The 23,231-nt window shown below is 38.3% G+C and overlaps 1 protein-coding gene across 2 annotated transcripts in view; it reads right to left on the bottom strand.

Annotated features, from left to right (window-relative positions):
* NUP153 (nucleoporin 153) overlaps window positions 1–23,231 on the bottom strand; it is a 97,055-nt gene that overhangs the window by 59,499 nt on the left and 14,325 nt on the right. For both annotated transcript variants that reach the window (XM_076010488.1, XM_012753611.2), the window contains exon 2: window positions 11,418–11,643. Coding sequence is in view for 1 of the 2 variants with exons in the window: in XM_012753611.2 (XP_012609065.1) it covers window positions 11,418–11,643 (226 nt within the window). In the remaining variant the exon portion in view is untranslated. The remainder of the gene's footprint in view (window positions 1–11,417; window positions 11,644–23,231) is intronic.

Below are 23,231 nucleotides of genomic sequence, written 5' to 3' on the forward strand. Positions count from 1 at the left end.
TCTCACTTATATATAGGAGTTAAAAAAAATTGAACTCAAAGAGTAGAATGATTGTTATCAGAGACTGGGAAAGGTAGTGGAGAAGAAAGGCAATAAACAACGGATGGTTAATGGATACAAAATACAGCTAGATGCGGGGGTTGTGGGAAAGGAAAAGTAAGAAAGGAGGAGGAAAGAAGGAAAGAAGGAAGGGGAAAAGAAAGGAAATTCAGCTAGATAGAAGGAGTAAGATCTAATATTTAGTAGCACCGTTAACACATGGCTACATTTAACAATAATTTATTGAATATTTCAAAATAACTAAAAAAGTAGAACTGGAATGTTCCCAACACAATGAAATAACAAATGCTTGAGGTGATGGACATCCCAATTACCCTGATTTGATTATTACAAATTATACACATAATGCAAAATATCACCTGTACCATATATGTACAACTATTATGCATACATAATAATTGAAAATTTTTTAAGTAAATAAAAAATAAAAGGTAAATCAAAGCAAAAAAGAAAAAGAATAAGAACTCCTACAAGAGGCCGGGTGCAGTGGCTCACGCCTGTAATTCTAGCACTCTGTAAGGCCAAGAAGGGAAGATCACACAAGGTCAGGAGATCGAAACCAGCCTGAGCAAGAAGACCGAGACCCTGTCTCTACTAAAAAATAGAAAGAAATTAATTGGCCAACTAAAAATAGATAGAAAAAATTAGCCGGGCATGGTGGCGTGTGCCTGTAGTCTCAGATACTCAGGAGGCTGAGGCAGAAGGATCACTTGAGCCCAGGAGTTTGAGGTTGCTGTGAGCAAGGCTGACACCATGGTACTCTAGCCCCGGCAACACAGTGAGACTGTCTCAAAAAAAAAAAAAAAAAAGCAAAGAAACTACATACACATTTCTCCACAGATGATGTACAAATGGCCAATGAACATTTAAAAGAAAAAAAAAAAAAAAAGAAAAAAAAAAAAAAAAAAAAAAAAGTCTCCATGGTAACCCAGTCAAAAAGAAAAAAAAAAAAAAAAAAAAAAAAAGAATAAAAAGATGCTCAACACATCACTAATAAGAGAAATACAAATTAGAACCAGAATGAGATATCATCCCACACCCATTAGGATAGCTACTATCAGAAAAAAAGAAATTAAATGTTGGCAAAGACATGGAGAAACTGGAATCCTTGTGCACTGGCAGTGGGAATGTAAAATGGTACAGACATTATGGAAACAGTATAGTGAGTCCTCAAAAAATTAGCTCTCTGGGAGGCCAAGGCGTGCGGATTGCTCGAGTTCAGGAGTTCGAAACCAGCCTGAGCAAGAGCGAGACCCCGCCTCTACTATAAATAGAAAGAAATTAATTGGCCCAACTAAAAATATATACAAAAAATCAGCTGGGCATGGTGACGCATGTCTGTAATCCCAGCTACTTGGGAGGCTGAGGCAGCAGGATTGCTTGAGCCCAGGATTTTGAGGTTGCTGTGAGCTAGGCTGACGCCACAGCACTCACTCTAGCCTGGGCAACAAATTGAGACTCTGTCTCAAAAAAAAAAAAAAAAATTAAAGACAGAATTTCCTTATGATCTAAGCAATTCCACTTCTGGGAACATACTCAAAAAATTGAAAGCAGGGTCTCAGACATTTGTACACTCATGTTCACAGCAGCATTATTCAAAATAGTCAAAAGGTAAAAGCAACTCCAAATGTCCATCGACAGATAAATGGATAACCAAAATGTGGTATATATTCAATGGATTATTTCACCTTAAAAAGGAAATTCTGATACATGCTACAACATGAATGAGCCTTAAAGACTAAGTAAAATAAACCAAGTAAAATAAGCCAGTAACAAAAATACCGTATGATTGCACTCATATGAGGTACTGAGTAGTCAAAATCATAGGGACAAACACTAGAGTGGTGGCTGCCAGGGACTGAGGGAGGGGATATGGGGAGATATTTTTCAATGGGTACAGACTTTGAGTTTTGCAAGATGAAAAAAGTTCTGAGACAGATGGTTGTAAATGGTTGCACAACAATGTGAATATATTTAATATCACTGAGCTGAGCACTGAAAAATGGTAAATTTTATGTTATGTATACTTTACCACAAATCAAAAACAATTTTTTTTCTTAAAAAAAAGCAAGAAGGACCAAGAATAGAGGAAAAGAATTATCTTTTTAAAAAAAATCATTATTCACGAAAAATCCTAATTTAAAAATCCAACAGAATACCTAAATTGATTTTACACCATGCCTGGCCTGCTACTGGCATTTTAAACCACTTAGCATTTAAACATTGTAATTATTTCAATTTCTCCACAATCAGGATTTATATATGCACAGGTTAAAATTATGCTTAGGGAATGAAATATTCTAATAGTGTAGTATATTATATCATAAAAGTGCTTTTTTTTTTTTTTTTTTTTTTTTTTGAGACAGAGTCTCACTTTGTTGTCCAGGCTAGAGTGAGTGCCGTGGCGTCAGCCTAGCTCACAGCAACCTCAAACTCCTGGGCTTGAGTGATCCTTCTGCCTCAGCCTCCTGAGTAGCTGGGACTACAGGCATGTGCCACCATGCCCGGCTAATTTTTTATATATATATCAGTTGGCCAATTAATTTCTTTCTATTTATAGTAGAGACGGGGTCTCGCTCTTGCTCAGGCTGGTTTTGAACTCCTGACCTTGAGCAATCCGCCCGCCTCGGCCTCCCAAGAGCTAGGATTACAGGCGTGAGCCACAGCGCCCGGCCCATAAAAGTGCTTTTTACTTATCCATTCTCTTATCCCTGCATTAGTTTAACCTATAGGATAAAATGATAGGAAAATTTTCTAGCTATTTGGCAGACATCTGCTAAATGTAGTATATACAGAAATGGCAGTGGAAAAAGAAATCCAGTATGACATACTTCTGCTTGAAGGTATGCTGCTAACAGCAATATCAGGTTGGGGTACTTACAAAGCATCCTCACCCTCCAAACCATGCTTAATAAAGGACACAATCTGGGATTTTAAGATTAAACAAGGACTGGGAATAGGGGTTCATGCCTGTAATCCTAGCACTCTGAGAGGTCGAGGCAGGAGGATCACTTGAAGTCAGGAGTTGGAGATCAGCCTGAGCAAGCGCAAGACACCATCACTACTAAAAACAGAAAAACTTAGCCAGATGACTAAAAATAGAAAAATTGAGCCAGTTGTGGTGGCACATTCCTGTAGTCTCAGCTACTAGGAAGGATGAGGCAGGAAAATCATTTGAGCCCAGGAGTTTGAGGTTGCTGTGAACTAGGCTGACATCATAGCATTCTAGCCTGAGTGACAGAGCAAGACTCTGCCTCAAAAAAAAAAAAAAAAAAAGGGGGAGGAGAGGGGAGGGGGGAGGGAAGGGGGAGAGGAGGGGAGAGAAAGGAAAAAGGAAAAGAAGTACCTATCTTAATTTTAAATTAATTAAAATTAATTTTTTATTGCTAAAAAATACTAAGGATCATTTGTACCTTCAGTGAGTCAAGCTCTTTTAGCTGGTGGAGGGTCTTTCCCTTCCTATGGATGGCTGCTGACTGATCAGAGTGGTAGCCGCTGAAGGTTAGAGAGGTTGTAGCAATTTCTTAAAATAAGACAACCTGAGGCCGGACACAGTGGCTCACGCCTGTAATCCTAGCACTCTGGAAGGCCAAGGCGGGCAGATCACTCAAGGTCAGGAGTTCGAAACCAGCCTGAGCAAGAGCTAGATTCTATCTCTACTAAAAATAGAAAGAGATTAATTGGCCAACTAAAATATACAGAAAAAATTAACCAGGCATGGTGGTGCATGCCTGTAGTCCCAGCTACTCGGGAGGCTGAGGCAGCAGGATCGCTTGAGCCCAGGAGTTTGAGGTTGCTGTGAGCTAGGCTGACGCCACAGCATCTAGCCCAGGCAACAGAGCAAGACTCTGTCTCAACAACAACAACAAAAAAGACAACTTGAAGTTTGCCACATCAATTGATTCCTCCTTTCACAAAAGATTTCTCTGTAGCATGTGATGCTGTTTGACAGCATTTTACCAACAGAACTTTCAAAACTGGAGTCAATCCTCTCTCAATCCTGCCATTGTTTCACCAACTAAGTGTTAATGTAATATTCTAAATCCTTTGTTGCCATTTCAACAATGTCCATAGCATCTTCACCAGGGGTAGATTCCATCTCAAGAAACTACTTGTTTTACTCATCCTTAAGAAACAACTCCTCATTCATTCAAGTTTGATCATGAGTTTGCTGCAATTCAGTCACAACTTCAGGCTCCACTTCCAATTCTAGTTCTCTTGCTAATCTACCACATCTGTAGTGACTTCCTTCACTGAAGCTTTGAACCTCTGAAAGTCATCCAAGGGTTGGAATCAACTTCCTCCAAACTCTTGTTCACGTTGATAATTTACACCTCCTTCCATAAATCATGTTTTTAATGGCACCTAGAATGGTGAATCCTTTCCAAAAGGTTTTCAATTTACTTTACCAAGAGCCATCAGAGGACTCACTAATAGCTATCGCCTAAAGAAATGTATTTCCTAAACAGTAAGACTTGAAAGTCTAAATTCTGTAGTCACAGGCTACAGAATGGATACTGTGTTAGCAGGCATCAAAACAACATTAATCTCCTGGTACTTCTCCATTAGAGTCCTGGGATCAACAGGTACATTGCCAATGAGCAGTAATACTTTGAAAGGAATTTTTTTTTCCTGAGCAGTAGGTCTCAACAGCAGGCTTAAATATTCAGTAAATCATGCTATTAACAGATGTTTTGTCATACTGGTTTTATTATTCCATTTATAGAGCAAAGGCAAAGTAGATGTAGCATAGCCTTAAGGAACTCAGGATTTTTGAAATGGTAAATTGAGCATTGGCTTCCACTTAGTCACTAGTTGCATTAACCCCTAATAAGAGAGTTAGCCTATCCTTTGAAGCCATGCATTGACTTCTCCTAGCTATGAAAGTCCTACATGGCATATTCTTCCAATAGAAGTGTGTTTCATCTGAAAATGTGTTCCTTAGCAAGCCACCTTTATCAATGATCTTAGCTAAATCCTCTGGATAACTTGCTGTAGCTTCTACATCAGCACTTGCTGCTTTACCTTGCACTTTATGTTATGGAAGCGGCTTCTTTCCTTAAACCTCTTGAACCACCTCCACCAGTTTCTCCTGCAGCTTCCTTACCACTCTCAGCCTTCATCAAACTGAAATGAGTGAGGGCCTTGAGGGAATGCTGTCTGGTTTGATCTTCTATCCAGATCACTAAGTTTCTCCATATCAGCAATGAGGCTGTTTTGTTTTATCATCATTTGTGCGTTCATTGGAGTTAGCACCTTTAATTTCTTTTAAGAACTTTTCCTTTGCATTCACAACTTGGCTAACTGTTTGGAGCAAGAGGCCTAATGCCTAAATCAACTTTCGACATGCCTTTCTCAGTAAGCTTAATCTTTCATAGCTTTTTGGTTTTGTTTTGTGTTGTTTTCTTTTTTGAGACAGAGTTTCTATCGCCAGGGCTAGAGTGCCAGGGCATCAGCCCAGCTCGTAGCAACCTCAACTCCTGGGCTCAAGCAATCCTCCTGAGTAGCTGGGACTACAGGCATACGCCTCCACACTTGGCTAATTTTTTCTATTTTTAGTAGAAACAGGTCTTGCTCTTACTCTTGCTCAAGCTGGTCGCAAATTCCTGAGGTTCAGATAATCCTCCAGCCTCGGCTTCCCAGAGTGCTAGGATTACAAGTGTGAGCCACCTCACCCAGGCCCATTTCGATTTAGAATGAGAGACCCATGACTCTGGCTTTCACTCAAACACTTAGAGGGCATTGTAGGGTTACTAATAGGCCTAATTTCGATATTGTTGTGTCTTGGGAAATAGGGAGAGGGAAAGAGAAAGGAAATGGCCAGTCAGTGGAGCAGTCAGAACATACACAACATTTATGAAGTTCACCATCTTATATGGACATGATTCATGGCACCCCAAAACAATTACAGTAACATCAAAGATCACCAATCACCATGACAGATAAAATGAAAAAGTTTGAAATACTGCAAGAATTACCAAAATGTAATAGAGACACAAAGTGAGCACATGGTGTTAGAAAAATGGCACCAATCAATTTGCTTGACACAGGGCTGCCGCAAACATTCAAAATTTGTAATAAATAAATAAATAAATAAATAAATAAATAAATAAATAAATAAATAAATAAATAAATAAATGGCAGTTATCTGCAAAGTGCAATAAAACAACATACGCCTATATTTGTGAAAAATTTTTGAGGCAAAGTCTCACTCAGTCACCCAGGCCTAGAATGCAGTGGCATCATAACTCACTGCCCCAGGGAGACTTCGCTCTCCTTTGTGAAGGGCAGGGTGCCCTGGAATGGGTTTGCCCCCAGAGAGGGGCCTGTGCCTATTAAATTTTAATTTTATTTAAAATTTTTTTAATTTAAAAAGAAAGAAATTTATTCTAAGAATTATAAAAATACTAAAAAAAAAAAAAAAAAACACAGCTCACTGCAACCTCAAATGCTTAGGTTCAATCGATCCAGTCTCCCAAGTAGCTGGGACTACAGAGGTACACCACCCTATCTGCTAGTTTTTAAAATTTTTGTAGAGACAAAGTCTCACTATCGCCCAAGGTGGTCTCAAACTCCTGGGCCCAAGTTATCCTCCCATCTTGGGCTCTCAAAGTGCTAGGATTATAGCTGTGAGCCACTGTAGTTGGTCTGTATTTCTAAAATTAGTATTTAGTAGACTCCAGATACTGTGAGTACCCAACATGTCAAATAAAAAATTTTTTTGTAAACAATATTCAAGGCTGTCATATCTAAATATTTTTAGCTTTTCAGAATACAACACTACTTCAACAGTAAATATATAGTTATATACCACATAAGGACATTCTGGTCAACTACAATCCACATATACACAACAGTGGTCTCGTAAGGTTAAGCTGAAAAATTCCTACCACCTGTGACATCACTGCCTTGATAAGGTCTTAGCATAAGGCATTACTCATGTATACCATGATAATGCTGGTATAAATAAACTTCCTGTGCTGCCAGTTGTGTAAAAGTAGTGTGCATATAATTATATATGGTATATAATACTATACTTGATAATGATAATAAATGACTATGTTACTAGTTTATATATTTACTATGCATTTATTATTTTAGAGTGTATTCCCTCTACTTATAAAAAGTTAACTGTTAGCCAGGCGCGGTGGCTCATACCTGTAATCCTAGCTCTCTGGGAGGCTGAGGCGGGCGGATTGCTCAAGCTCAGGAGTTCAAAACCAGCCTGAGCAAGAGTGAGACCCCGTCTCTACCATAAATAGAAAGAAATTAATTGGCCAAGTAATATATATATATATAAAATTAACCGGGCATGGTGGCGCATGCCTGTAGTCCCAGCTACTCAGGCAGTAGGATTGCTTGAGCCCAGAAGTTTGAGGTTGCTGCGAGCTAGGCTGATGCCATGGCACTCACTCTAGCCTGGGCAACAAAGTGAGACTCTGTCTCAAAAAAAAAAAAGTAAAAAAGTTAAAAATTAAGAAGTTTATAAAGTCACAGTAAGCCAAGGTTAATTACAGAAGAAAAATTTTTAAATAAACTTAGTGCAGCCTAAGTATACAATGTGTATAAAATCTACAGCAGTAGACAATAATATCTTAGGCCTTCACATTCATCCACCACTCACTAACTGACCTATCCAGAGTAAGTTCTAGACCTGTAAGCTTCATCATGATAAGTGTCCTATACAGGTGAACCATATTTTATCTTTTATATGGTATCTTTACTGTACCTTTTCATATTTAGATATACAACTACATATTACAGTTGCCTACAATATTCAGTAAAATAACATTTACTACAGGTTTGTAGTCTAGGAGCAATAGGCTAAAGCCTAGGTGTGAGAGGTTATCCATCTAGATTTGTGTGCATACACTCTGTACAATATCAAAAATTGCCTAACAACATATTTCTTAGAATGTCTCCCCTTAGTTAAGCAATGTATGACTACCTGTAAGTTTTTTCGAGAATACGCTGTCAAATTTAGTGTAATGTCTCACAGAGGAAACATAAACCAGGATTTCTTTGTTATTAATATATCTAGCAAAATCTATATTAATCTTAGTGGGGAACTGAAGTCACACACGATGTTAACTATAAGGGAAGTATCTAGGACTCACAAAATTTAAGAGAGGAGCAGGATTCAGATCTAAGATAAGAATGAGAGAGGAAATTGCTATCAAGTTTTTGAAGTAGATATCAAAAAGCTGCCCACAATCTGCTTCTACATGAGGGGAGTAGGGATAAGAAGGTGGGCAAATAAGTGTGGGAACACAGAAAACAAGATCAACCATAAGTTGACTGTTGAAGCTGGGTGATGACTACACATGGGGGTTTGCTGTACTATCTTCCTTACTTCAGTAGCTGGAAATTTTCCATAATAATTTTATAAGATAGTACACATATAACAGAAAAGCTACCTTATGAGTTTAATAATATGGTGAATAAAATCTCAGTTCAAATTGATCTTGGCAAACAGATGAAATCAATCCCACTGTTTTCATGAAAATACAAACACACAAATAAAACTTAACAACTGTAGAAGGAGAAACTCTCCATATATCTCAAACCTAAACTAAATTCTTCAAGTTAGTTAATTCTTACAAGTATGTTCATTAAAATGGAAAAGATAGTTTCAGTCACTGTGTATACACTGGTGTTCCCTAGAAGTCTCTAACCAAAAGAAAGAGAAAAGCTGGGGTCCCATTTGGTGGCCAGAAAAGAAAATGACATGGAAGCACTCAGCTTAGAGATCTACCAGATAAAGCCTCAAGACAGTTGCTGGCAATATATTTAAAAGAAACCCTGCGCCGGGATAATCCCGGAGTTTGGGAAGGGAGGCTGAAGTGGGAAGATTGCTTGAGGCCAGGAGTTTGAGATCCGTCTAGGCAACACAGAAAAATCCATCTCTACCCAGGCACAAAAAAAAATTAGGCAGGTGTGGCAGTGTGTGCCTGTAGTCCCAGCTACTGGGAGGCTAAGGGATGATTCCTTGAGCGGAGGAGTACAAGGCTGCCGTGAGCTGTAATGGTGTCACTGCACTCTAGCCTGGAAGACAGTGAGACTGTCACTTTAAAAAGGAGGGGGAGGTGGGTGCAGGGGAATCCTTGAAAAGCACAGATATTAAAACTTCTGAAGTTATTCTAATAAAAATAATTGAGCATTTAAAGAATACATCAAATTAAATATTACAAGGAAAACTTAGATTCCCATTTCTCCAAAATAAAAACCATTCTTTCAGGTCCATTTCATTTTCACTACAGGAAAATATTAAGTATGCCAAAATTAACAAGGCATACATAAACATTATTTATTTAAGACAAGATTTAACAGAAAAAACTAACTATGTATGTCAAAACATGTATTGAAAGAAAAAAAATACACATTGAAAGAAACATATATGTTGGGCTTCATCAAAATTAAAAGTTTTTGTGCTTCAAAGGACACCATCAAGCAAGTAAAAAGACAACCCACAGAATGGAAGAAAATATTTGCAAATCCTATACCGATAAAGGACTTATATCCAGAATATATAAAGCTCTGTTACAACTCAACAATAAAAAGACAAATAACCCAATCAAAAATGAAAAAGAGGGGTTTGAATAGCTATTTTTCCAAAGATATACAAATGGCTAATAAGCACAAGATGCTCAATGTCATCAGTCATCAGGGAAACACAAATCAAAACCAAAGAGATATAATGTCATACCCACTAGGATAGCTATAATCAAAATAAATTGAACTTAAGTACTGGTGGAGATATAAAGAAATGGAACCTTCATACACTACTGGTAAGAAAGATGGTGTAACTCACTTTGAGAAATAGTTTGACAATTCCTCAAAATGTTAAACACAAAATTACCATATGACCTAGCAATTTTACTCTACACAAAAACTTTTATACACCAATATTCAGAGCAGCATTATCCATAATATCCTAAAAATCCATCAACTAATGAATGGATTTTTAAAAATGTAGTTTATCCAGACAGTGGAATATTGTCTGGGGAGGAAAAATTGAATTTCTGATACAAATATGGACGAACCTTAAAACCACAGTATTCTTTTAAAGTCATTCACAAAGATCACATATTCTATGATTTCATTTACATGAAATTTCTGGAATAAGCAAACCCACTGAGACAGAAAGTAGATTAGTGACTGCCAGGAGTTGGGAGAGGGGAAGAGGGAATGACTACCAATGGATATGATATTTCTTTGTTGGGTGATGAAAATGTTCTAAAATCAGTGGTGGTGATGACTGCAGAATTCTTGTGAATATACTAAAAACCACTCAACTGTACACTTTAAATAGGTGAGTTTTATAGCATGTAAAAGCGTATCCCGGCCGGGCGCGGTGGCTCATGCCTGTAATCCTAGCTCTTGGGAGGCCGAGGCGGGCGGATTGCTCAAGGTCAGGAGTTCAAAACCAGCCTGAGCAAGAGCGAGACCCCGTCTCTACTATAAATAGAAAGAAATTAATTGGCCAACTGATATATATATATATATATATAAATTAGCCGGGCATGGTGGCGCATGCCTGTAGTCCCAGCTACTCGGGAGGCTGAGGCAGAAGGATCGCTCGAACCCAGGAGTTTGAGGTTGCTGTGAGCTAGGCTGACACCATGGCACTCACTCTAGCCTGGACAACAAAGCGAGACTCTGTCTCAAAAAGAAAAAAAGCGTATCCCAATAAAGCCATAAAAATATATAAAGTGAATTGACAGAATAATATTCCCAAATACACCATATTCACAGGTTATACTGAATCCATTAAATACTTGTAAACCCCACCAAGATGCTGCAAATTTAAAGTACATCAAAAAAGTTCAAGTCTTTAAAACGCAGGGTCACTTAAACTGCAAGACTAATGGAATGACCCAGCTGAACTTGCTCCGAAGAGGATAAAAGGCAACTGCAGTCATATTATACCCAAATTTTTGTCACAGGCACTACCACAGTTTCACTTTAACAATTAATATTTATATAGTGCTATTACCTTAGTGCCAGGACCTATTCTAAGGGCTTCACAATTAGTCTTTTTCAAACAATTTATGAAGATACAAACGAGAAAATATATTAATTACCTTGCCAAAAGCCACACAACCAATATTGACGGTATGAAAATTGAAACCCAGGAAATCCGACATCAGAGCTTATACTCTTAAGCGATACACAGTTTATCAACCTTCTTTAATAAACAAAAAGCTGATATATAAAAGATATCCAATTTGAACATGATTGTCACCCTCCTACACAGTTTATGTGCCACCCAATTAGATTTATCATAGCCAGTTAATATATTAAAATTAAGGCATGAAAACCTATCATTCATGACAAAATATGCACATTCTATTTACCTTCTGTATTACTGACTGCTGGCTCCGGAGTGATTCTCCCATCATTAATATTAGAGCTCTCCTCATCAGCATAAGTCAAATGGTCATCTTCTCTATTCTCTGGCCAGTGTGGAACCTCGTTTGTGTCTCTTGAGCAGCTGCATACATCTTCATTCTTGTTGAAGTATCTCTGTAGCCACCCTGGCACGATATTCTTAACAGATTCCGTAACCCTGCTAAGAATGCCCTATTGAGGGGGGACAAACATGTAAGACAGTTTTAGAAATTTATCTTTTAAAATAACTACTGCTTAGAGAAAGCCAGTTAAACAAGACACTGTTCCCAAAAAAGTTTGTTAAAATTCAGTTACAGGACATGCTTCAAGCTCTGACTCAGGTGGGGCAAAGGCCAATAATATGTAATCTAAATATCTGTATTCCCATAGTATGCTGAAATATAAATAAATACACTAATTAATTCAATTACAGGCTGGGTGTGATGGCTCATGCCTATAATCCTTAACACTCTGGGAGGCTGAGGCAAGAGGATTGCTTTAGCCCAGTGAGCAGTGAGCTATAATGGCACCACTGCGCTCTACCCAGGGCAACAGAGTCAGACTCAGTCTCAAAATAAAAAAAAAATAAGTTATAAAAGTTAATGCTAATATAATGGTATTTTACAAATTCTATAGATAAGAAATTCCTACTTTTTTTCTATCTTTTATATGAATACATTAGCCAATAATTGTCTCAAATGGCCAATCCTTAAAAACCCCCAATAGGCCATCAAATAAGCAATATCCATTTTAGATTTAGCAAAAAAAAAGAATAAACGTTTTGGTTTTTTGTTTTTTTTGAGACAAGAGTCTCTGTTGCCCAGGCTAGAGTGCCATGGCGTCAGCCTAGCTCACAAGCAACCTCAAACTCCTGGGCTCAAGTGATCCTTCTGCCTCAGCCTCTTGAGTAGCTGGGACTACAGGCAGGCACCACCATGCCCACTTAATTTTTTCTATATATTTCAGTTGGCCAATTAATTTGTTTTCTATTTTTAGTAGAGACAGCATCTCGCTCTTGCTCAGGCTGGTTTTGAACTCGTGACCTTGAGCAATCCTCCTGTCTTGGCCTCCCAGAGTGCTAGGATTACAGGTGTGAGCCACCGCATCCAGCCTGAATAAACGTTTTAATCTCAGAAAAGGCAATCATTTTTTCTCCCAGCATATTAGAACAATATAAACAATACTTTCAATAGCTTTCTCAAGCAATTATTTTGCTGCTTTTAAGAGAGAAAAATTTACAGCCGGGCATGGTGGCTCGTGCCTGTAGTCCCAGCTACTCGGGAGGCTGAGGCAGGAGGATTGCTTGAGCCCAGGAGTCTGAGGTTGCTGTGAGCTAGGCTGACGCCACGGCACTCACTCTAGCCTAGGCAAGAAAGCGAGACTCTGTCTCAAAAAAAAAAAAAGAGAGAAAAATTTAGACTAACAGGAATGAGAGGTTTTTTTAAAGACAGGATATAAAACCAATCAAACATAAAGAAATAATCTAAGAATCTTTTTTTTTTTTTTTCTTTATTAAGGAACCAAGTTTTCTGCTATAAGAATCTTTTTTGATGGTGAAATTTCACTACAGCAAATGTTGCCTGAAAATCTGAGAAATCAATTTAATGATGGTAACTTTTAAAGGGAGAAAAGAAAAGTAATGTGGTATAACAACCACTAGTATTAACAGCAGTTATGGTAGTTTGGCTATGTGCCAGGCACCGTTTTAAGCAATTAATACATATTATTCAATTTAATCCTCACAATAACGCTATGAAGTTGGAATTAATATTCCCACTTTAAGGATGAAGACAAATGAAGTTAATTAACTTACCCAATGTAAAAACATGACTATTACAGTGTATATATAATAGAGTAAAAGCATGGGCTTTGGGATTGCTAAGACCTAGGGTAAAATTTGAGTACCTCTCTGTACTTTGATTTACTCTAGCTAAAATAAGAAAAATACCACCTCCTATTATCATCTTTAGGAATTATAATGAAAAATCAAATAAAATAACGTGAAATTATATCTCAATTTACAAGGAATAACAAAACGTATACTGATAACTTTATTACTAACAAGGAAAAAAGCTAGCAAAAACAAACTGAGGTAAGGTAATAAATCTTAAGCAACAATTTCTTTCACAAATCAGCATTAGTAGGGTTTCAGAGAAAAAGTCAAAGAAGAAAAAAAACGATTTAATAAGTACAAAAATAAAGTCAAGACAGAATATATAAATCTACCTAGAAAGGAAACCCAAGACACGAAGGCCTTAAAATTCCTATCAACAGAAAAGATGTGGAAGACATCTCTGATACAGGCACTATAACAGTAAATTCCTTGTTGTTTGAAAATATGTGGTAACAACTGAGAAGTATGTAATTATTTTTCCACGATTCTCCAAACAAATTTTCAACATGCCTACAAGGTAAATTTTCTATCAAACATATGAAGCCAACAGTTCTAGAATACTCACTACTGAAAAACACAAATTCATTATTCCCCTTTTCTATGCTAATGTTACACAGTTTTAGTTATCTTGGGGGAATAAAGATTATAGACCTACATCCAAGATTTAGTGTTTACAAAAACACGCATAATACTAGTTACCTGCTCCCTTTCTATATTTCAAAAGACTTAAAAGTGCTTACAAGATACAACACAGTTTAAGACAGACTTTAAAACAAAAACACATACCTGATACAGGTTATAGGCTAGCTACAGAACCATAACAAGAATTTAATATAGACAGGAAGTTTCTCATGGACTTCTCCCAAGGTGTTCAACTACTAAAAGTATCAGAAAATCTTGAGATCCCTATTCATCTAAGGCAAGTATGGAACAACTTAAAAGTGATACCACACGTAACCAAATGTCATTTATGTGGCAGTCTTAGATATTTTGAAGAATAATCAGAAAACAAAACTGAGCAGTCAAAATGGATATACTAAAGCTCATTCACTAAAGTGCATGAACTTTGCTTTCAGACCTTGTCTTTTCTAAACTAAAATTCAACCAACTTATCTAGTCTCACCCCAGAGCAGCTTAATACAGGAAAATTACATTGAGACAGAGGCACAGAGAATGACAGCAGGAAGAGTAAAAAGAAATACAGGTTATAAAACTGACCTGGAACCATTTTGAAAGAACATCCCTGCACTTCAGTATCAAATATACCTTTGTAGGTTAAATGACCCTATGTCATCAAGAAAACATTAAATTAAGCTCAAAATACTCTAGCACTACTGGTTCTCAAAGTGTGATCCCATTAGCAGTAGTATCAGCATCAACCCAGGTCCTATTCCAGTCTTACTAAAAGATAAACTCCAGACTGGGCTCAGTGGCTCACACCCATAATTCTAGCACTCTGGGAGGCCGAGGCAGAGGATCGCTCAAGGTCAGGAGTTCGAAACCAGCCTGAGCAAGAGTGAGACCCCGTCTCTACTAAAAATACAAAGAAATTAATTGGCCAACTAAAAATATATAGACAAAATTAGCTGGGCATGGTGGTGCATGCCTGTAGTCCCAGCTACTCAGGAGGCTGAGGCAGAAGGATCACTTGAGCCCGGGAGTTTGAGGTTGCTTATGAGCTAGGCTGACGCCATGGCACTCCTGCCCGGGCAACAAAGTGAGATTCTGTCTCAAAAAATAAATAAATAAACTCCAGAGGAGGGGGCCCACCTCTTTTATCAAGACCTCCCAAGTAAGCTTGGTGTATCCTAAAGTTTGGGAACCACCACTATAGTTACTGAGATGAGGAAATCAGATACATTTCAGGAAATTACCATCATTTTAGAGTAAAAGTCTCTCTAAAACAGGTAAATAAAATTGTGCAAAGGCTTAGGCTTCAGTTGCCTAGAAAACATATACATGTAGAGCACTAGTCAGACCATAATTAAGATGAGGCCAGACACGGTGGCTCAGGCCGAGGCAGGAAGATCACTTGAGGCCAGGAGTTCAATACCAGCCTGAGCAACAGCAAAACCCCTATCTCTACAAAAAAAAATAGAAAAATTAATTGGGCATGGTGGCACATGCCTGTAGGCCCAGCTACTGGGGCGGCTGAGGCAGGAGGATGCCTTTAGCCCAGAGTTGGAGGTTGTGGTAAGCTACAATGACACCACTGCACTCTAGCCAGGGTGACAGAGTGAGAGACTGTCCCCAAAAGAAAATACGATGAAAATTTTCTAAAATGATTCAGAAAACAAATCTTACAGTGACCATTTTGGACTATGCTGAATACAGTGCTGCTCGCATAACTATTTTTCCCAGTGTTTCCCAAACTTTAGCCATGATTTTTTACCTGTACTACTGTTTAATGCTTTTCTTTTAATCCACTTACTTTTCTTAAAACTTAGCTTTTTCCTACACACACACGAATCTACACACACAAAAAAAAAAAAAAAATCAAGGATTTGATGTTGTGCTGGTCTCCACATGCACTTCTCTCAGCCTTTTTTTTTTTTTTGGAGACAGAGTCTCACTCTGTTGCCCAGAATATAGTGAGTGCCATGGTGTCAGCCTAGCTCACAGCAACCTCAAACTCCTGGGCTCAAGCAATCCTACTGCCTCAGCCTCCCAAGTAGCTGGGACTACAGGCATGTGCCATTATGCCCGGCTAATTTTTTCTATATATATTAGTTGGCCAATTAATTTCTTTCTATTTATAGTAGAGACAGGGTCTCGCTCTTGCTCAGGCTGGTTTTGAACTACTGACCTCGAGCAATCCGCCTGCCTTGGCCTCCCAGAGTGCTAGGATTACAGGCCTGAGCCACCACGCCCAGCCTCTCAGCCTATTTTTGATAGCTTGTATCTATGGACTGCACTACCAACTGGGTTCTGGTTAGACTTGCCCATGAAAGATACTAAAAGATACTAGAAATTAGAAAATGGAAGAAAAAGGAGGTCTTTTCTTCTGTCCTCCCTGCTTAAATGCTCCATCTCCAAAGCTACCATTCCAGCCAGATGACCCCTCCTTCACTCCAGTTACATTATTTCTTCATTTTATTCCTCCAGTCCTAGGGATGGTAGCAGCCCTTGCTTCTCCCTGGACATCTTGCTATCCTGTATTTATTCCTTTTGAGCCATCAGCATCACTCTAAGTAGATCCTTTCTTAAAGATACTTCAGTTGAGCCATCTGCAGTGAACTTTTTCTTGCTGGGACCCTAACTGATATAGGACTGCTAGTTATTAATTTCTTTTCTATGTATTAGATTCACCTTTATCAACAATGAACAGCCTAGGTGCAAGGGTTCATGTCTGTTATTCTAGCACTCCAGGAGGCCAAGGTGGGAGAATCGCTTGAGCTCAGGAGTTCAAGATCATCTTGAGCAAGAGTGAGACCCCCTTCTCTACCAAAAATAGAAAGAATTAGCTGGGCATGGTGGTGCACACCTGTAGCCCCAGCAACTCAGGAGGCTGAGGCAGGAGGATCGCTTGAGCCCAGGAGTTTGAGGTTGCTGTGTGCTAGGCTGACACGACACTCTAGCATGGGCAACAGTGTGAGACTTTGTCATTCATTCATTCATTCACTAATAAATTAATTAAAAATACAATGAACAGGTATACCAACCATACTTGAGGAAGCACCCATATTACCCAACAAGCGACATCCAACCTTTATAAAGCAATATATAAATGGACTAGAAAAGGTGCTTTATCCTGGTGAATATTTTAGAATCTGCACTAACTCACAAGGTAGGAAGTAAAGACAGACATTGCTATTCTTCATGAAATCAATACTTATTGACTGCATACTACATGTCAGGTATTAAACACTGGGGATACAACAGTGAACAAGTTCCTGCCCTCTCAGAGCTCGTATTCTAGATTAGGGAGACAGACAAATAACCAAGTAAACATAATATATAACACATAAACATAATATGGTGATTTAGTGCTACCAACAAAAATAAAGCTGAGAAGTAAAATGCGATAGGTATCCCATTATACAAGCAAAGACTTAAAAACTGAAGAATAGGCCATACAAATTTCTACTGAAGAAGTTATTACATACTGAGGGAACAAAAAGGTGCAAAGACCCAAATATAGGAGCGCCCTTGGAACATTTGGGCCAAACTTCTGGTAAACTTAACAATTAATGCAAAACCAAAATCTTAAATTAACTTTAAACCATTCAAAATTCCCCTTGATTCTTGTGTGCATACCCATGTGTAAGAATCTGCATAATCTGTTCTGTAGTTTATATAATATATCCAGTAACTATAAAATGACTAAAACAGTATAGCCCTCAAAGTAGCAGTATTGGTGTCACCTATAAGCTCCTAGAAAGGCAAGTATGTTTTAACAAGTTCTTAAGGTGATTCTTATGCAAATTAATGTTTGAGAACTACTATACTGTTATTCCAATTAAGGCCTTGGTAAACATAAACCAGAATATAAGTTTAATTAGAATATAAGGTAAAGTTTTACCTTAAAGGCCACCTATTTGAATGATTATCTCATTATCTATCAAACACAACATGCCATCATATCAGTTTTTATAAACATCGACTTTGTCATATTGACTCTGAAAATCCATCATAAACATGAAAGCCTACCTTTGAGTCTATTTTATTTCCACTGTTATGAAGATTTATACGGGGTATATATTTGTTTAGAGTAAACAGCCAATACTAGACATTCGAATTTTTAAAAAATTGCTAGGCAGGCAGGGCACAGGCACAGTGGCTCAGGGCTATAATCCCAGCACTTTAGGAGGTTGGGGCAGGAGGATTGCTTGAGCCAGGCATGGGCAACACAGTAAAACACTATCTCTATCAAAAATAAAAATAACTAGCCAGGTGTGGTGGCCTGTACCTGCAGTCTCAGCTACTTGGAAGGCTGAGGTGGGAGGAGGGCTTGAAGTCCGGGGATTGGAGGTTGCAGCGAGGTATGATGACCCCACTGCCCTCTCAAGTCTGGGCAACAGAACTTGAGACCCTGTCTCTAAAAAAAATAAACAAAACCACTAGGGAAAAGAAATCTGATTATACACAGCACTGAGTAGGAAACTATCAAGAGGTAAAGAACCTTGGGTAGCAAACAAACAGATATGGAGAAGTATCTCCCCAACTGGCAATTTTTTATAAGAGTTTTAAAGTACCAAAGACAGACTTCAGCCACTAGTGGAAAACTGAGAGAGAGTGAAAGGAGTTAGATAAGGGGGAAAATGGTTTTCTTATGGGAAGATAAAGTCTCTTTGACCATACTACCAAACAAGGTCCAATATAAGCCATCTATCTTTTCAGGAGTACTTGAGAAAAGAGTTCTTCAGGTTTTTACAGGAATGGGGCATAACAACTTCCTATATGGACCTGAAGAATACTTTATGAAGTTCTCTGAATAAAGGTACACTGAAGAGTGAATACTCAAGCCCTACTTTACCCAGTCAACGTCCTCCCTACTTTCAGAGGTTTCAGCAATAAGCATAATTGCCACTATCGTAATTTTCCAGAAGTTTTTCTGCAGAAAACTTTCTCTGACCCTCCAAATCTTGAGACAATCACTCCCTTATATGTACCAACAGTGCCCTGTACTTCCTGCAAGAGGGCAATCTGTCAAACAGGATGGTAATTACAATCTGTCCATGTCCTCTACCAGAGCATTAGTTCTGTGACAGCAGGCACCAGGTCTACATAGTACATAGGTTAGTTGGTGCATGAGTTTAATTTATCTGCAGCTGCACTGCTCAAATAACATCTTATTGCCTCATGAATATTCAGGAGCAAGATACTTGGGAGGTGAGGCAAGAGGATCACTTGAGCCCAGGAGTTTGAATCTAGCCTGGGCTAGACTTCTAGTCCAGGCAAAATTCAAACTCCTAGGCAACATAACAAGACCTTGTCTCTAAGAAAATAAATAAGTATTCTGGGACAAGTTTCTAAAAAGAACATCAGTAATTCCAGTTAATACATTTACTTGATATAACAGTTTCACCCTAAGCAATTATCATTTTTGTTACCCCACTAATATCCCTTCCCCAAAAACCAACTTGTCGAGCTATGTATCCCTTCCCCAAAAACCAACTTGTCGAGCTATTCAAGAACCAAGGGAAAAGAACCATCCTCTGGAAGCATAAATACCACAAAGCCAACTAAATGAAAAGAAACAAAAAGGTAGCCAAAGAAAGCAAAATTAATGAAGGGCTTAGAAAAATCAACAAGAAAAAACAGCATTAATATCTTAAAAATATTCTGATGGCCCTAAAGCCAAGTCTATGCTAGATAATCATAAATAAGAAATTTAAATTCAAGGATTAAAGGAGTGAATTTTTAAGCTCGAACTAGTTAAATCCATTGGGTTTTCTCTTTCCAAGAACTATTTGGCAAAATATGACAAAAATGCCACTGAGATTTAGACTAGTTTAAAACCCCATTTGGGGACCAGAAGCAAATTCAATTCAATACTACGCACATATCAAGAACATTCATCCAAATCCAGACCTCGGCAGAAAAAAAACAAAACAAAATGAACATTCAATGTGTAAGGCACTATGAATATATTAGCTTTTCAAATTATATTTAACCTGAGTTCAAGGATTAAAGAGAGAAGGCTAGGGTGAGAGTAAGGGCGAGGGCTATTCTACAACACTAAACCAGAACTCATTTGTAATTAAAAAGATATTCTTCTCCTATAAATCTATTCAAACAAATAGCCAGAGATTCCTTTTCAATAGAAAATCCAAATCCTTGCCATTCCTATATAACCTTCCTTCTTCATATGCAAAGCTCTTTTCCTATTAGTTTTTTTGACTTCTGTTCAACTCCCTTTTATTCACATTATGCTGTATTAAACAGTAGTATTTAGATTATAAAAATCTCCTTTCACAAGTAACTTCACTAGATCTTTAACCATAAATATAAAATACATCAGTTTTAAGATTCTGGGAGCCTATTCTCCCACAATACACTGCTGTTTTGATTTCTATCTGCTCTTTTGGCTGCCTGTATTGCGCTGAGGCCAGTCACTGACTCTTAGCTTTCTTCCAGAGCTCTGTGCACACCCTTCTTACCCATTTAACTTTCACGTCACTTTCTTGAAAGTCTTAGTTCACACAGTTTCCCAAATCAGTTTTCTCCTTGCTCCCTCCAACCCCAAATGAAAAACAAGAGCTAAGAACCCTGAGACTCCACCTGCGACTTTAAAAACTACCTACTTAAAAAACATCTTAAACGCTAAATACTGCCTGGGCAATAGTGAGACCCTATCTGTACAAAAAATAAAAAATTAGCTGGGTATACCTGTAGTCTCAGCTACTCAGGAGGCTGAGGCAGGAGGATCACTTAAGCCCAGGAGTTAGAGGTTGCAGGGAGCTATGATGATACCACTGCACTCCAAGCCAAGCCAAGAGAGCAAGAACCTTGCCTCAAAAAAAAAAAAAAAAATACTAAATGATAAAAACATATGCCATTCTAATGTTTCAGTTCTTTCCAGTTTTTAAATATATCCACTTAACATTACTTATTTTAATAAAGCTTCTCTATTATATAACTTTAACACTCAGTTATTTCCATCAGGGGAAAAAGTAATGAAGTATCCAAATCCTAATGTAGTTATACTGAATCTAGTTTGAATGATCTGAATTTAACCTCCAAATCTAAGAATTACTTGTCATACTCTATAAGCAGAAGCCAAGCTTACCCTATACACCCAGTCCAAGTCCTCCAGTTAAAATATTTTGCTAACTAAAGAATTAAAAACCGGCCTGGCGTGGTGGGTCACGCCTGTAGTCCTAGCACTCTGGGAGGCCGAGGAGGGTGGATTGCTGGAGGTCAGGAGTTCAAAACCAGCCTGAGCAAGAGTGAGACCCCCGTCTCTACTATAAATAGGAAGAAATTAATTGGCCAACTAATATATATAGAAAAAATCAGCCGGGCATGGTGGCGCATGCCTGTAGTCCCAGCTACTTGGGAGGCTGAGGCAGGAGGATCACTTGACCCCAGGAGTTTGAGGTTGCTGTGAGCTAGGCTGATGCCATGGCACTCACTCTAGCCTGGGCAACAAAGTGAGACTCTGTCTCAAAAAAAAAGAATTAAAAATCTACAATTGGCTACAAATTTTAACCTCCTTCAAAACATTTTGCCACAAATGCTGTACAGAGAAACATGACCTGGCTTACCATCTATTTCTAGTTATGCATTGTATAGAAGTGGTATTAACAGATAATTAACAGTAATGAAAGAAGAACACGGAAAAGAGTCCCTAAAAGACCCATTTCAAACTAGGAAGAGTAGACTCAATAAAAGCCCACAGCATTTAAACTCACTAAAAGTTACCTATAAGATATTTATTTTCACACTTTTCTCACATAATGTTTGAAAATTTAGGGTGTTTCTTAAATCCCACTATGAAAAAGATAAGCAAAATCAAGCAAACTCACAAATGATCTGAAATAGCTATATACAGCAAAGGCATCCCATCACCCTGTTTCTAATAATAAATTGTATCTGACAGCAAGACTTTAAAGCAAGCCTCCCAACACAGAAGAATCTTTTAATAATATATTATAGCTATGACCATAAGCTAAGTAGCTACAAGTAATTTGTTTGAAAATACAAGATTATAATCTTTGCAATAATATTCTGTACCTAATGAAAATGGTTTGGCTGGTCCGAAGGTAGTGAATTATCTCACTTGATTGTTCACAGTCAGTTATGGATTGAACTCCTTGTTCTACTACTTCCCCCCCTCACCACTACAATTGACTAGTCTTAAAAAAATAATAACAGGCCGGGCGCTGTGGCTCACGCCTGTAATCCTAGCTCTTGGGAGGCCGAGGCGGGCGGATTGCTCAAGGTCAGGAGTTCAAAACCAGCCTGAGCGAGACCCCGTCTCTACTATAAATAGAAAGAAATTAATTGGCCAACTGATATATATATATAAAAAAAATTAGCCGGGCATGGTGGCACATGCCTGTAGTCCCAGCTACCCGGGAGGCTGAGGCAGAAGGATCACTCGAGCCCAGGAGTTTGAGGTTGCTGTGAGCTAGGCTGACGCCACGGCACTCACTCTAGCCCGGGCAACAAAGCGAGACTCTGTCTCAAAAAAAAAAAAAAAAAAAAAATAACAAAATGAGGCCGGGTATGGTGGCGCATGCCTGTAGTCCCAGCTACTCAGGAGGCTGAGGCAGGGGGATCGCTTGAGCCCAGGAGTTTGAGGTTGCTGTGAGCTAGGCTGACGCCATGGCACTCACTCTAGCCTGGGCAACAAAGTGAGACTCTGTCTCAAAAAAATAAATAAATAAATGAAAATTTTTTTTTATTTCGGCATATTATGGGGGTACAGATTTTAAGGTTTCAATAAATGCCCTCCCCCCCCCAAAATGGTTTTAACTAGTGTTATCTGACCAAAGTTTTCATTTTTCTTCAAACTAAGATACCTGCCTCATCAGGGAACTTTCCAGAAAATGGAGACATCACCTGGCCTTTCTTGTCACCATTTATTTTATAAGAAAAATTGGCAAGTAAATTGGTAAAAGACTACACAAAAACCCCTCATCACAAATAAAAAATCTACTTACTTTGCATTAAACAAATTAATACTTGTGGTTTTTTTCCTATATACTTAAATGACTGGCATTTCTATGAGGAAAATACTAAGTACTTAAAAGGGTAGTAATAGAGGTTTGGCCTCACCACTTAGTAAACAAAGACCTTAAAAATGTGAGCCTAGGCCGGGCGCTGTGGCTCACGCCTGTAATCCTAGCTCTTGGGAGGCCGATGCGGGCGGACTCTACTATAAATAGAAAGAAATTAATTGGCCAACTGATATATATATATAAAAAAAAAAAAAAAA

This window comes from Microcebus murinus, chromosome 15 (assembly GCF_040939455.1).
Source record: "Microcebus murinus isolate Inina chromosome 15, M.murinus_Inina_mat1.0, whole genome shotgun sequence".
Classification (NCBI taxonomy): domain Eukaryota; kingdom Metazoa; phylum Chordata; class Mammalia; order Primates; family Cheirogaleidae; genus Microcebus; species Microcebus murinus.